Genomic DNA, 13,557 nt, shown 5'->3' on the forward strand with positions numbered 1-13,557 from the left:
GAAAAAAAACAACACAAAGTTTATTAATGCAAACAGTGGCTGGGACAGGACAATATCAAAGATGCATCTTCAGCCCAGCCTAGGAATTGAGGTTCTGCTCAGTTGACTGTGCCAAAGGACTCCAGCGCAGTCACTTCCAGCAACCCCACAGACAATGAGGGGAGCATGGCCCTGAAAAGGGATCTAGGAGGCACCCATCATATGTAGGCTGTGAACAAACAAGCAAACCCTCTCTCAAGAGTGCCTCTCTCAGCATCAATTCAGGGTAAGTCCGGGTCACACCACTACCCCAGTTCCACAGAGAACTCTTGCAAGCCCTTTGTAAACAAGTAAGTAGTCTCTTGGACAGTTTGCTATGTAGAAGTGGCTAGGCCAAAGCACCAGAGGACAAAAACAAAACTGGGGCCATCTTAATTGTGGGGAGCGAGAGAAAACTGGTGCAGAAGCCCAAGAGTCAAAAGCAATCTTGCTGGCAAGAAGAAACATTCAGGCATGGGAAGTCCAATACAGAGAGGGAGCTATGAGATTCATTTATATCATCATCCTGTAAAGCAAAGACTCAGTCCCCCATCAAACCAAGGAATAAAAAAAAGCCCAATTCTTTTGCAGGGTCAACGGACACAGCAGGTTGGAAGGCTCCGATTGTCTTTTCTTCCCAGATTACTCTGTTACTCAGTAAGTAAAAGGACTGCAAGGCTTATAGCAAGACATACTTGCACGTCACTTTCTAGCCAGACTAAGCGAGGAGTTAAGGAAGACCCAGTCAGAAGGGGCAGATTTAAAACCGCCAGCTGGGGTGGGGGATGGGGGAAGAGCCCTTAGGTGAGAAGAGATATTGCCAGACAGACACTTTCTAGGTAGAAATGCACTATGATTTCAAGGGGACAGGACCAGGAAGGGCACAGAGAATAATCAGGCTCTCTGACGACTGGGTGGGATAGGATAAGTACATCAAGGGCGCATCTTGATCCAAGGTCCTCAGACCGCAGCTTTGACGCGTGTGGTGTGACACTTCCTACACAGCACATGGCCATCCAGGGGAAAACAGCCATTGTCATCTGCTTCAATGGAAAGGGGCTTTCCACAGTCCTGAAAAAATGACAAAGAGGACAAGAGAATCAGCAATACTGAGAAGTTGATTGTGCCAATGTGGGCGTGGGAGGGGGAAGAGAAAGGGGAATTCACTCACCTCACACTTGTAACATTTCATGTGGAAGTTCTTCTCCAGGGCTACCACACGGACAGTCTCATCCTTCCCAGGTTCTGGCATGATGGGTTCAGCACATACTGAACAGCGTGGGGCATATTTTCTGCAAGCACATTAAGAGGTGGTATGGAGGACTCAAACCCTCAGTTTCAGATTTCCAGCCAGGCAAGAGCTTGAGGGAACAGAGGGCTACTCTGCTCAGTCACGGGTGCAGCTGGAGAAGCGGGGGTGGTGGTGGTGGTAAGGTGAGAAGCAGGAAATGAGTAAGGGAGTCACCTACCTGTGATAATCGTCCACACAGTGTGGCTGGTTGGCCTTGTCCACAATGAAGGAGGCTCCCTCAAGGGGCTTGTGGCACACCACACAGGTGAAGCACTGAGGGTGGTAGGAATTGCCTGTGGCCTGCAGCATCCTGTCCGTGATTGTTTGCTTGCACACACAACACTTCTCTAGGGTGCCCTGAAGAACAAAAAGAGGGGTGAGAAAGGAAGACAAAGATCTGCCTCCAGAAATGGAACCATTGGGGAGACAGTGTCCAAGGAAGAGATTACACACCGGTCTACTCAGTACCTGAGCTGCGTGGCAACTACTTCCCCGTGAAAATTTTCTGCTTCCTACTTTAAGGTGTGACACTGCTTTTTGGTTGGAAAATGACTAGTGCACAGATCAGGTAATGCATAGACCTGCCTGTGTATGGGGCAACAGGCACGTGCTTAGAGAAAGAAGGGGTCTGGGGAAAGAGAGGCAACTTTAAAAGAGTCTTTTCTAACCACCACCACCCCATCAAAAAACAACAACAGTACAGAGCACAATGCTTTCCCTCAGATCTCTTTAGCATATGCCAATTGCCCCTTAACTACTGTTTGGCCAACTGAGTTGGGGTAGCTTAGCAGACAAGAGCAAAAGCTGAAAGCAACACAGCCCTTATCAAATCTCACCCCAGCCTTGAAATAGATGACCTTAGAATCTGTAATCTGCCATACGGGGACAGGACTGGCCTACCATACACAGTGGATCCAAGGATTACAGAAATACTGTGAAGCACTTTTTAACCCCTGAAATTTATCCTCCACCTATCGAAAGACTTTTCCCCCATCCAGAGTGAATAGCTGTTCAGGATCAACATAAGATGTGTTCAGGCATTGGCCTGAACCCACAGAAGCTCAAAGTATGGAACAGAGGCAGGGAGAGCACACAAGCCTCCACCCCTCATGTTCTTGCAAACATCCACCCCCGCCCCCAACCTTCTGGTGTTGCATAGGGAAGGTCTTGTGTTGCCTTGTTTAAAGCAGGTTCCTGATATGCAGAGGAGTCTACTTGTGTTCAAGAGAACATAAGTAGAAGTCCCCTACAGACCTCCGCTGAAGGACACAGGGAGGCCAGGGGTGGGGGGGCACAACATATGTGAGGACGCTAGAGGCTGGGCTTGTATGCATGCCTCTATCCCTATCTTCTGCGTGTTCAGGCAAATGTTTGAGGCACCACTGGAAAGAAGCTACTGAGGCCCAATTCAGATGTGTCATAGAGGCCACTTTCGTATGGTCCAGCTCCACAGTTGGTTGATCTAATAACAATTGAGAATGTGGCTATTTCCCACACTAGATGATGGTGGAATCACAGGGTTTCTGTGTTCAAAAATTCTGGCATCTCAAGATAAATTGACCCCACCAAGAGAACCTTGCCCACCCCGCCACAATGAATGTGTAATGTGCCTGAGCACAATGTCTTTTCTTTTTCTTTCTTTTTTAAAAAAGGAAGTTCCTTCCTTTTATAATGAACCTCTGAACGTTCTCTTTTTAAAAATGCCATTATAGGAAACAGGAACAACTTTTGTCTTTGGGAACCTAGTCAAGAGAATGAAATTCTGACAAGACCAATTGAAAAGTGGGCTAGTGGGCAAACTCAGATGCCATCTGTCCCAGGTGGCAATCATTTTCAGACTTTATAGAGCAGCTCAGAAATGAATCATGTGGACAACAGGCCTTTTGTTGCCAACGTAACACCTGTGCAATGGCTCCTCCCCCAATGCCCAGATCATCATGACTGGCCACCCCCCATTTCACTCACAGCATAGCATTCCTCACAGAAGGGCTTTTCATCCACATTGTAGAACTGCTGCCCCTGCAGCTGCTTCTCACACTTGAAACAGGTGAAACACTCAACATGGAAGAGCTTGTCCAGGGCGCGGACAGCTGGCTGCGTCCGCGACAGGGCTTTATGGCACAGGCCACACAACTCTTCAGCGGCAGGGAGGAGGAGGAGGAGAAGAAGAAAAGTGAAGCTATGAGACTGCAGTCAGGTATTTCTCCACGCAATACACATCAGCACTTCCAGGCGGAAACAGAGATCCAGCTGCTGTCTTTATATATCTGCTCCTATATGGGTTAAGCAGGGGAAGCATTTCCTGGCACGAATATATGTGACGGAAAACCCTTCAACCTGCTAAGCCTGTGTGTGTCTGCTTGCTGCTAAAGGCACAGTAGCAGTTTTTAAAAGAGAAAGAACGAGAAAGGTGATAACGGTAGATCGAAATCCCATTTCCACCCCCTCCACCACTACCACAAACATGCACCCACACACACCAGAAGTGGAGGCTTCTGCATGGGGAGGTTGGTCCATGTCCTTCATGAGCTTCTGGGTCAGCATCTCCAGCTCCTCTACCTCCTTCATGGTCAGAACAGAGTTGCCCCGGGGAGGATCTGATCCAGTGTTTGCAAAGGATACAGGGTTACGCTAAAAGCAAACAAATTAAGAGTCACTGAGACCTGAACATTCCTCCCAAGCAGCACATGTTCCAGGGCATGTGCTCAAGATCACTTAACATGGACAGGTTGCCCTTCAACACTGTGGAGCAATACAGAAATCCCTCTACTCGCCCACACGTTCTTTTCTTGTTATCCAGCCTGCACCCTCTTTTTCTAAAACCCCACCCTGCAGCTTGCTAGGGTGACTAGATGCTAAAAAAGATCTTTTTACCTTAATAGCTGTCTTGAAAATGGAATTTCTTTTTTAAAGGAGCCCCTATCCTCCTCCTGCTTTGGGTTGAACAGAAGGGCTCAGTGTGCACGGCTTTACCTCTGGATTATTTTTTTTAAGTTCCCTCTTTTACAGAACTAGTCCCCTTTTGCAATTGGACACCCTACCCTATAGCAGCATGGATGCAGTTCTGAAGTACAACCAAGAGAGCACAGAATGTATCTCCCTTACCAATATAGGGCACGGAGGAAGAGAAATAATTTAGCGTCATCTTTTTGGGAGCCCCCAGATTCCACCACCCCACAATCTCACAAATCCTACTGAGTCCACCCGCTCTCCTTTAAAACGGCTGCCAGAAATTATGGTAAGAACAATGGTATCTATCTATATTTGTTTTATTTATTTATTTAATAACTTTATTTATACCCCGCCGTTTTTCCAAATTGGAACTCACGGCGGCTTCCAGATAAAAGACACATACAATTAAAAACCTATCAAAAATAAAAGCATATAATACATAAATGAATAAGTATAAACAAATATAATTAAAAATGAACTCTAGTTTAAAATAGCATTAAACTGTTTCTAATAATTAAAAAACATAATCATAAAATCAGAATAATTAAAAAATAAACTGGCAAGAACAATATAACATCCTTTTGGGCCTATCCTTGGCCGCCTTCGGAATCAAAGGCTTGCTGAAATAAGAAAGTTTTTACCTGTTATATTTATATCCCCGCCCTTCCTCCCAGTAGGAGCCCAGGGTGGCAAACAAAAACACTAAAAACACACTAAAACATCTTAAAGACAGGCTTTAAAATATATTAAAACAAAACATCTTTAAAAACATCTTTCAGAAAAAAGGTTTAAAAACAAAAAGCAATTCCAACCCTGATGCAGACTGGGATAAGGTCTCTATTTAAAAGGCTTGTTGAAAGAGGAAGGTCTTCAATAGGCACCAGAAAGATGGCAGAGATGGCGCCTGTCTAATATTTAAGGGGAGGGAACTCCAAAGGGTAAGTGCCACTACACTAAAGGTCCGCTTCCTATGTTGTGCAGAATGCTCCTCTTGGTAAGATGGTATCTGCAGGAGGCCCTCACCTGCACAGAGTAGTGATCGACTGGTATATAAAAAAATCTTGAATGAAAAGATCCTTCTGTTTCGCACACACCCTTTATTTCTCCACCCCAAGTTGCTCCTCACCGTGTCTCGTGGTGCAGGCGGTTGTCCAGCAGGACGTGGCTTCTCCTGAACCTGGGGCTTTTCTCGATGTTGCGCGTAGATGAAAGTGGGAGGCTGTGGCTTCAGAACTGGGCCTGTACTAGAAGCAGCAGGCGGGAAGCGAGGATGCGCAGGGGCTGAAGCAGCCTGCCTTGGAAAACCTGAAGGGACCCCAGCCGCAGGTGGTTCTTTGGGGACAAATCTGGGGGCGGTGGAAACGGGGGATGGAGTGTATTTCAAGGCTGATGGAGCTGGAGGAGGAGGAGGAGCAACAGGAGGAGCAGCAGCAGCAGATGCCCCTGGAAGCTGTGCTGATGGAGAGTCTCTACTCTGCTTCAAGGCTATCCATGGTGGGGGAACAGAAGGCATTTCTCTCTGTGCTTTGGGCATGTAGTTTCCGCTGGGATTGGAGGGGAAAGACGTAGGAGCTGGAAACTCTTTAGGTGGTGGCGGTGCCATGGTTTCTAGGGAAACTTTAGAGCTGGAAGCCACACCTGCAGGAGCCATGGATCCTGGAGATACCTGCAAGGATAAAGATAGTTATCAAAGGTGAGAAGAGGCCAACACTGCAGCTTCCACCGCCATCCAGTTCAGACCCACAATGGCCCAATCTGTTCTTAGTGTGGAGAAAAGGACAGGCAGGAGACTTGGGGGACTACGAGAGGGGGTAGTGACAGGCAGCCATTTCTCCACATGTGCACCCGTCTGGTGTAGTGAGATCCTCCTTGCCACTTGACTTAGAGGCTCAGCTACTCCCAGTTGAGAAAACTCACCAGAGAGTAATTTGTCCATCTGTAGAGGCTCTGTGTCCTTAACAAAAGCAGACTTTTGATAACTAATCCAAGTATTAGCAAGCCTGGTCCAATCTTTTTTTCCTCTCAAAACCCCCAAACTTGGACCTGATACTCTCTGAGGTGGTCAACCTATGTCTGGGCTGTACCATTTGTGGCTGTGGGCGGGGGCTCATACGACTTGAGTGCTCCTCCATTTACAAAGGAAAAAGTTCTCTTCACAGAGAAAACTAGCATGTCAGGGGAAAGGGTTCTAGTCTGGTCTCTTTAGCATGCTAGTCTTTTTTTTAAAAATGCAAGAACTTTTTTGCATTTGGGGGTCTCTTCAAGTCATCTCAGCCTCCATCGGTATTCTGAAGGGACCAGACACAGGTTGACCATCTTGGTGAGGACTGGGCCTTGGAAAGGCTATCCTGTATTGCAGCTCACCCGGGATTTGAAGGGATCATTCTTCTCCATGTCATCCAGCATTGAGGACAAAGAATCAATCTCCAAATCAATGCTGCTCATCTTTCCACGGGATTGCCCCTTCCACCATGGAGAAGAAAGGAAGTTACATGTTAGAGAGGTTACTAAGCCTGTCTTGAAGGCTGTTAGTCAACACCAGCCTTGCACATCAGCGACGTTTGTTAGCATGGCAACTGCTTAGCAGGAGAGCAAAGTGAAAAAGTTATGAAGGGGCACCATGCACAGCAAGGGATTGTTGCACGGTGCTGTTCCAAGGGAGAATCTCATGCACTTGAAGTGTGTGGGCAATGCCTGGTAAAATCTCATAAGCCAGAGGGGTGACTTGAGATATATTGCCTCCACTCAGAGGACAGGGTTTCCGCACACACAAACCTTGGTCCCCCCCCCCCCCGGTGCCACTGAAACAGAAACCGGCAACCCAGTGACAGCCTTTCCCAACCTTTGGGTCCCCAGGTGTTCCTGGACTGCAACTCCCATCAGCCCCAGCCAGCAGGGCCAATGGTCAAGAATGATGGGAATTGTAGTCCAGTAACATCTGCCGATCCAAAGGTTGGGAAAGGTTGCGTAAAACATATATATGTAAATATACGTATCATATATTCAGCAAATATATTCTAAGGAAGAGCTGTAAAGCACATGCCTTGTGGGTAAAAGGTCCCAGGTTCAATCCTTGGCATCCCCAGGAAAGGCAGGGAGAGACCCCTGTCTGAAACGCTGGAGAGCTGCTGCCAGTTAGTGTCAGCAATACTGAGCTAGATGGGCCAATGGTCTGACTCTGTATAAGGCCGCTTCCTACATTCCTATTTCACTTGCATAATATACATATTTCCATGTCTCTTGGTGCAGACTTTTAATCAAATTCAAAATACATAGAGAGGAGCACATGCCATCTTAGGGAAGACGAGAGGAAGGCAAGAGCCTTCATATCCCCACCCCATACCGAGGACGGCCTTATTGCTTGTTTATTGAACACTCTATGCCACAAGGCTGAATAACCCAGCAGCACCCCTGCAGTCCACACATCCAAAGCAGGGAGAACTGTGGAAAAAGTAGATCCTTTCCAGTGAACCCCACCACTACCACCATGACCTCCCCTCCCCGGACAGTGTTCTCTTACGTGAAGACTCACCTGGGGAACAGGCAGCCCACTCGCAGCCACAGGTTCCTCCTCCAGCATGGGGGGAGGAGGGGAAGGGAAGACCTCTTCTGGAGCTGGGGGAAACGGTTCCTCAAATGGGGGAGGTGGGGGAGGAAACACACTGTTTGAGGAGACAACCATCTCTTCTCCTGGAGGGGGCGGTGGGGGCGGCGGAAGCTCTGCAGAGAACAAACAGGGGCATGGATTATGGTCTGCTCCTCACAGCATCCTCAAACACACCCCTAAAAGAGTGGCATGTATCCCATGGCAACGGAGACCGTGCACACCATGGGTTTAGCTCGTATGTTACAAAGAGACAGGAAGCACTTCCCCACTGGAGAGATGTGAAGGGTGCGAGCAAAAAACCGAAAAATAAAAACAGTTTTTGGTGGGTTTTTAAAATTTGATTGGGAAAAATAAAAAGGCTTAGGAAAAAAGGGTTGGGTGGGTATTTCCCCCTAATTTTTCTGGGTTTTTTCCCCCAGGCCTTCACATCTCTACCCCAATGGGGTGTTTCTTTTATGCAACCAAGACTTCTAGTATTTCAGTTCCTAACATCTCCTTTGAACGCACTACAAGGGGAAATGTGGTTGCCACTACTTCCTCTGCCATTCCTCTCGCATTGTTTGAGATTCACGGGGGGGCGGGAGAACTTCTGCCCATGCTGCAAATGTGGTTCGCATTACAGCTGCTCACATAATGAGAGAGCAACTCATACCCCATTGGACAGAGAGTTTTAAAATATATAAAAAATAAATCCAAGCAATATCATATAATTAAAATGAAGCATATGCTGCTAACCCTGTAAACAAATGTCTTAATGCCTCATGAACAGGGGACAACTACTGTAAGAGATCCGTTTTATACACCAATACTGTGCATATACTTCTAAAATAAATTTAAAAACCAATAAACAAATGCTACCTCTTAGCAACGTTTTTTGCAGTGTTTATTGAATTTCACTCAGTTTAGATAACTGTGCTATTAATCCACTATTTAACTGGTGCCATAAACATGATTTTAGTTAAAGCTGTCAATAAATAAAATACTAGGAGGACAGAACACTTAGCACAAAATGATTCACAAACCCAAGTGAGTTCCTGGCACATCTCATTAGTGTTTTCTAACCTTTTGGTCCAAAATAGTTAATGAGACTTACGTAGAAAATCAGCAGGGAAAAAAAGTGTATCTCCAACAAGTATTGTAATTTTATGAAAATCGTCTTTGAATTCAAGCCAGCAACATAATATCTTATTACAAATTTCCATAGATATGGCTGTCCCTTACTCGGTTTGATTTCATCACATGCTCACAGCTGTTCCTGTAGTGTCAATGGGGTCTTAACTAGCAGTGCCTGGTGTTCTTACAAAAACCCATATTTTTTGCGCGACAAAATCTGAAAGCGCAAACCAAGGCACACACTGAAGTCCAAGAAAGGAGCAGCAAACAGAAGTGCATCATCCTGTGGACAACCCACCATGCCAGCAGCACAGCAAAACAAGGCCTCCTGCATTCCCATATCATCCTGGGAGAAAAAACAGCTTTGCCCTTTGGGGATCAATACTGACCCTGCCTATTCTCAAACGATTAAACCAGATTACAGCCACAGCAGCCAGAAGGGAGGCACTCTATTCTAGGCAGCAGCAACAGATCCTGCACTGCACCCCACCCACAAAAACAGCATCTACATAGCATCTTTCAAGTGTGCAAAGTGCTTCGCATATATTCTTTTAGAAATGGTTACAGGAGCTCTGTAAGGTATTCATTCCTATACTGCAGGTGAAAAGCTGAGAGAACCATTGTTTGCCGAAAAGCTATCTCATGAGTTTGTGACTGAAGCAAGATTTGAATCCAGGACTTCCTGGCTCACACCTCTTGGCCACTGTTCTACTGTATTTTTTAAATATATATATATAAACTGAAATAAAATGAAATGTGTATGGAAAAAATAATTTTGAAACATTTTTAGACTGCTTTTTCTTTTTTAAAAAAAAATCTCAAAAGTGGTTCACAACAGCGAATCCTACCAATACAATTCATTATCAAGACAGCATAGGAGACTGTTTAACACTGCTGTCAAGTGAGACTGGGAAAGGGGAGAGCTTTGTGCTTCAGGAGTGGCCAGTGTGGTAGGGCAGAGTCACCCCCGTCTCCTGCATTGCATCAGCTCGCCTGGACGGGACTCGGGTGCAAGGCTGTGTGGACATGCAGGCAGCAGTGGCGGACTGGGTCTAAAAATATTGGTTGCCAGGAGACAAAGGGAGGCCACTGACAACTGTAAGGCTATCATTTAATTTTTATAAGAAATAAATAAAATTTTCAAAAAATACGTAAGTGGAAAAAAGGCACAATTAAAATTTTTGTGAAATAAATGTATATTTTTTTAGTAATTACAGTGTACATATATTGTACATATTACTGGCAGTATACAGTAGACACTAAATGTAAATACAGATTGTTATAATTGATTTTTTAAATTATTATTTTTTAAATTTTAAATAAATGGTGGATATTTTTAAATAGTTTGCTTGTACTGAACATTTTACACATTAACAGGTAGTTCAAAAGCATATTTCATGCAGTCCACTATATTAAGAGCAATCGTTTGAATTCACTAGATGATTGTGCGAATCTGTCAATAATTGCTTCTGCATCCAATTCATCTAACAATTCCTTTTCACTGGATAGCAACATGTATGATTCCAAGTTCTCCTCAGACAGTGAATTTCTTAGCCTTGTCTTCATGATCTTTAGCTTTGAAAATGTCCTCTCACATTGGACTTGAGTAACTGATAGTGTACAGATGACTTTATAAAGTTCATAAAGGTTATCATATGCCTTGTCATGAAGTCTGTTGGATGCCAGAATTTTTAGTACACACGATGGGCAAGTGCTACAAATTTTACACTTGTTGCAACTGGAATCCATATTCTCACCATCATTAAGCAATAGCTTTAATACATCAAAGTTCGAAGCAAAAGGAAACAATTCCAATATTACTTGATCTTTGCTGATTTGTGGAGACAGCTTAATAATACCTTCCGATGCTTCGTCTTCAAGGCCCTTCTCTGCAATAGTTTTAAACTTTGCTGGGTCCAAGCAGGATAAATCTTTATACAACTGTGTTGTACAAAGCGTGAATCTAGTGACTGGACAATGCGGTCCATTATTAGGTTAAACACATTTACTCGAAAATCAGCTAGAGAATCTGAGGAATTTCCTTCATCATCTATAAGCTCATCTGCCATTCTTTTCTTCTTCCTCTGCCTCTTAACTGGCAATGCTGTTTCCAAAGAGTCAATTTCCAATGTTTGATTTTCATCCATATTCAACTGTGAAATCTTGTCATTACATTTATTTACAAATTCCAATGCCTTGCTGTGAACGTTATCAAATGTTCTTGTCTGTTCCTTCAACTTTGTTGTAGCTGAATCTACTAAACTCCATGCAGTAAACATATCTAAACCACTTGTCTGTAAATAACTTGATAACGGGGCTGTAGTTTCAAATATATACAAGTAAGTAAATGCTGTCAATATTGTTTCAAACTTTAGAAGACTTTGAAGTAAAATATTTGCTTCTTGTTTTGTTTTGCATCAAACTTGTCTGAATCTTGTATCATTGATACTAAAAGGTCATTAACATTTTTAACATATTGTCTAATGTTTAAGGGGGCCCACTTCATCAGGGGCCCACAGGGCCCACTTGCCATCGGGCAAGCTGACACCCTGGCCAGTCCGCCACTGGCAAGCAGAGCTCATCCAGTGTCCCACCAGGGCAGCCGCACAGCCCTGATCTTGTCAGCACCTCCTTGCCCCACCCCAGCTCTATTCAGGTAAGCTGTAGCTCAGTGGTGGAGCATCTGCCTTGCATGCAGAAGGCCCCAAGTTCAATCCCTGGCATCTCCAGGTAGGGCTGGGAGAGATTCCTGCCTGAAATCCTGGAGAGCTGCTGCCAGTCATTGTAGACAACCCTGAGCTAGATGGACCAATAATCTGACTCAGTATAAGGCAGCTTCTTACGTTCCTAAGCTGTGGCGATGCCCCTGTCAGGAGGGCAACTGTGCCTAACCACACTAGCCACTATTGATGTGCCTGTTGTGGACACACATACATTACACACCGGCTTCCAGTCACACTTTAGCGTGACCAAGAAACCAAAGCTGGAGCAGGGCTCTGCAGATTGTGGCAGTCTTGATTCTCCAGATCTGGAAGGTGGCTGTGGCAGGGAACAGGCTCAACCCCAGTGGAGTCCCCAAATGCACCCCTTTACTTACTCCCATGAAAAGACTGCCATTAATATTTATGTGAGAAGTGCAGTCCAGCACTTAGGGGACAATGTTGCCATGGGCATCGATTCTGTCGACAACCCCACCTTCCCCAAACCAGCAAAATACAAGACAGCTATCATCTGTCTCCCTAAGGCCAGCTCCTTTAAATCTTTTTTTTTTCACATTGCTGAACATTTCTGTAGATAGAAGCAAGAAATAAAAGAGATGAAAAACAGAACTCTGTTCACCTAATCAGATATCCCAAAGAGATTTTTAAACTGCTTCTGTTGTAGCCACCCTGCTTACATCATTTGATTAAGTAATCTGGCACTTTTAACCCGACCAGCACCATCTGCGGCACTCCCACTTATAGCACACTGTGCTCCAGACTGGTCACATGGATTGATCCGTGGATTATCTCAGGAGGCGGGATCTATAACACACACTTTTAAGATGATGAGAACAACCTACCACAACTGGGGCAAACTGAGACATCCTCCATTGATTAAAGGCCAGGAGTACAGATAACCTCTCTGTGGATACCAGCAAACCTACCCACTTGCCAACTATCAAATCTCCCGTATCATCTCCATCCACATCTTCGACATCTTAAAGCAGTGGCAGCTGCTACCTCCAAATCAGTGGGCCAGTGGCATCCGCCCCAGGTTTTATTCCAGAGATTCAAGGTGCTCCTTGGACAGCTCCATGAATGCCCAGACTAAAACCTGCAGCGGATTTCATTGCCCCACTGACATGGAGTCACCAGCCACCATTGTCTTAAAGTGGTGGTTTTGAAGGTGGTGGACGTGGGAAGACAGCAAGCAGAAATGGAAGGATTAAACGAGGTGTTCACATACATAAACCACTCTTGATTGGGGGGGGCGGTTAGACAAGACTATGATCCCATCTGCTTTTCTCTCCCTCCTCTTACAACCATACCTAATCTCTTCTACAACAAACATTAAGACCCTGATCAGTGACTAGTTTTTGTGTCTTTATTTTAAAAAACACAAACAAACCAGGGACCATGTTTTAATTTGAACAAGAGCAGACAAGCCAGTAACATCAGCCTATTCACATCCACGCATGCAAGCAGAGATGCATGCAAAGGGCTCTTTAAACCCCTCCTCCCTCTTAAGCAGCAGGAAAGATTTTGGCAGAGCCCTCCCACTAATTAAACAATGCAGCCACTTACTGGCACAAGGGGGGGGGGATATGGGAGGGAATTAGAGATGCCTTTGTCTGTACATCAGCTCTCATGAGAAGACACAGTGCCAGTAGGAGGAGTCATTGGAACTGGAGGCTATGATGGTAGAAGATGAAAACAGCCTGGGGCCTGGACTGAACCCCTGGGCTCCTAGTTGTCTATCTCTCGAGGCGGGGAGAGGGGGAGAGGAGCACTGTAGAAATGAACAGACAGGATGACTGCTCAAATGACAACTGCCCTTTTCCTCCTTGGAAAGGACTGAAGCAACGCTTCTTGAT

The 13,557-nt window shown here is 45.2% G+C and overlaps 1 protein-coding gene across 6 annotated transcripts in view; it reads right to left on the reverse strand.

Moving 5' to 3' along the window:
• Positions 1-13,557, reverse strand: part of ZYX (zyxin) — a 29,628-nt gene continuing 16,071 nt past the window's right edge. For 5 of the 6 annotated variants that reach the window (XM_061637737.1, XM_061637711.1, XM_061637724.1 and 2 more), the window contains 8 exons: positions 7,794-7,981; positions 6,626-6,724; positions 5,388-5,927; positions 3,790-3,940; positions 3,275-3,444; positions 1,488-1,666; positions 1,190-1,310; positions 1-1,089 (listed from right to left, as the gene is read on the reverse strand). In XM_061637737.1, the coding sequence (XP_061493721.1) occupies positions 979-1,089; positions 1,190-1,310; positions 1,488-1,666; positions 3,275-3,444; positions 3,790-3,940; positions 5,388-5,927; positions 6,626-6,724; positions 7,794-7,981 (1,559 nt within the window). In that variant the 3' untranslated portion in view covers positions 1-978. The remainder of the gene's footprint in view (positions 1,090-1,189; positions 1,311-1,487; positions 1,667-3,274; positions 3,445-3,789; positions 3,941-5,387; positions 5,928-6,625; positions 6,725-7,793; positions 7,982-13,557) is intronic. The other variant, XM_061637742.1, reaches the window with a different exon arrangement.

The sequence above is a fragment of the Rhineura floridana genome, chromosome 1 (genome assembly GCF_030035675.1).
Source record: "Rhineura floridana isolate rRhiFlo1 chromosome 1, rRhiFlo1.hap2, whole genome shotgun sequence".
NCBI lineage: Eukaryota > Metazoa > Chordata > Lepidosauria > Squamata > Rhineuridae > Rhineura > Rhineura floridana.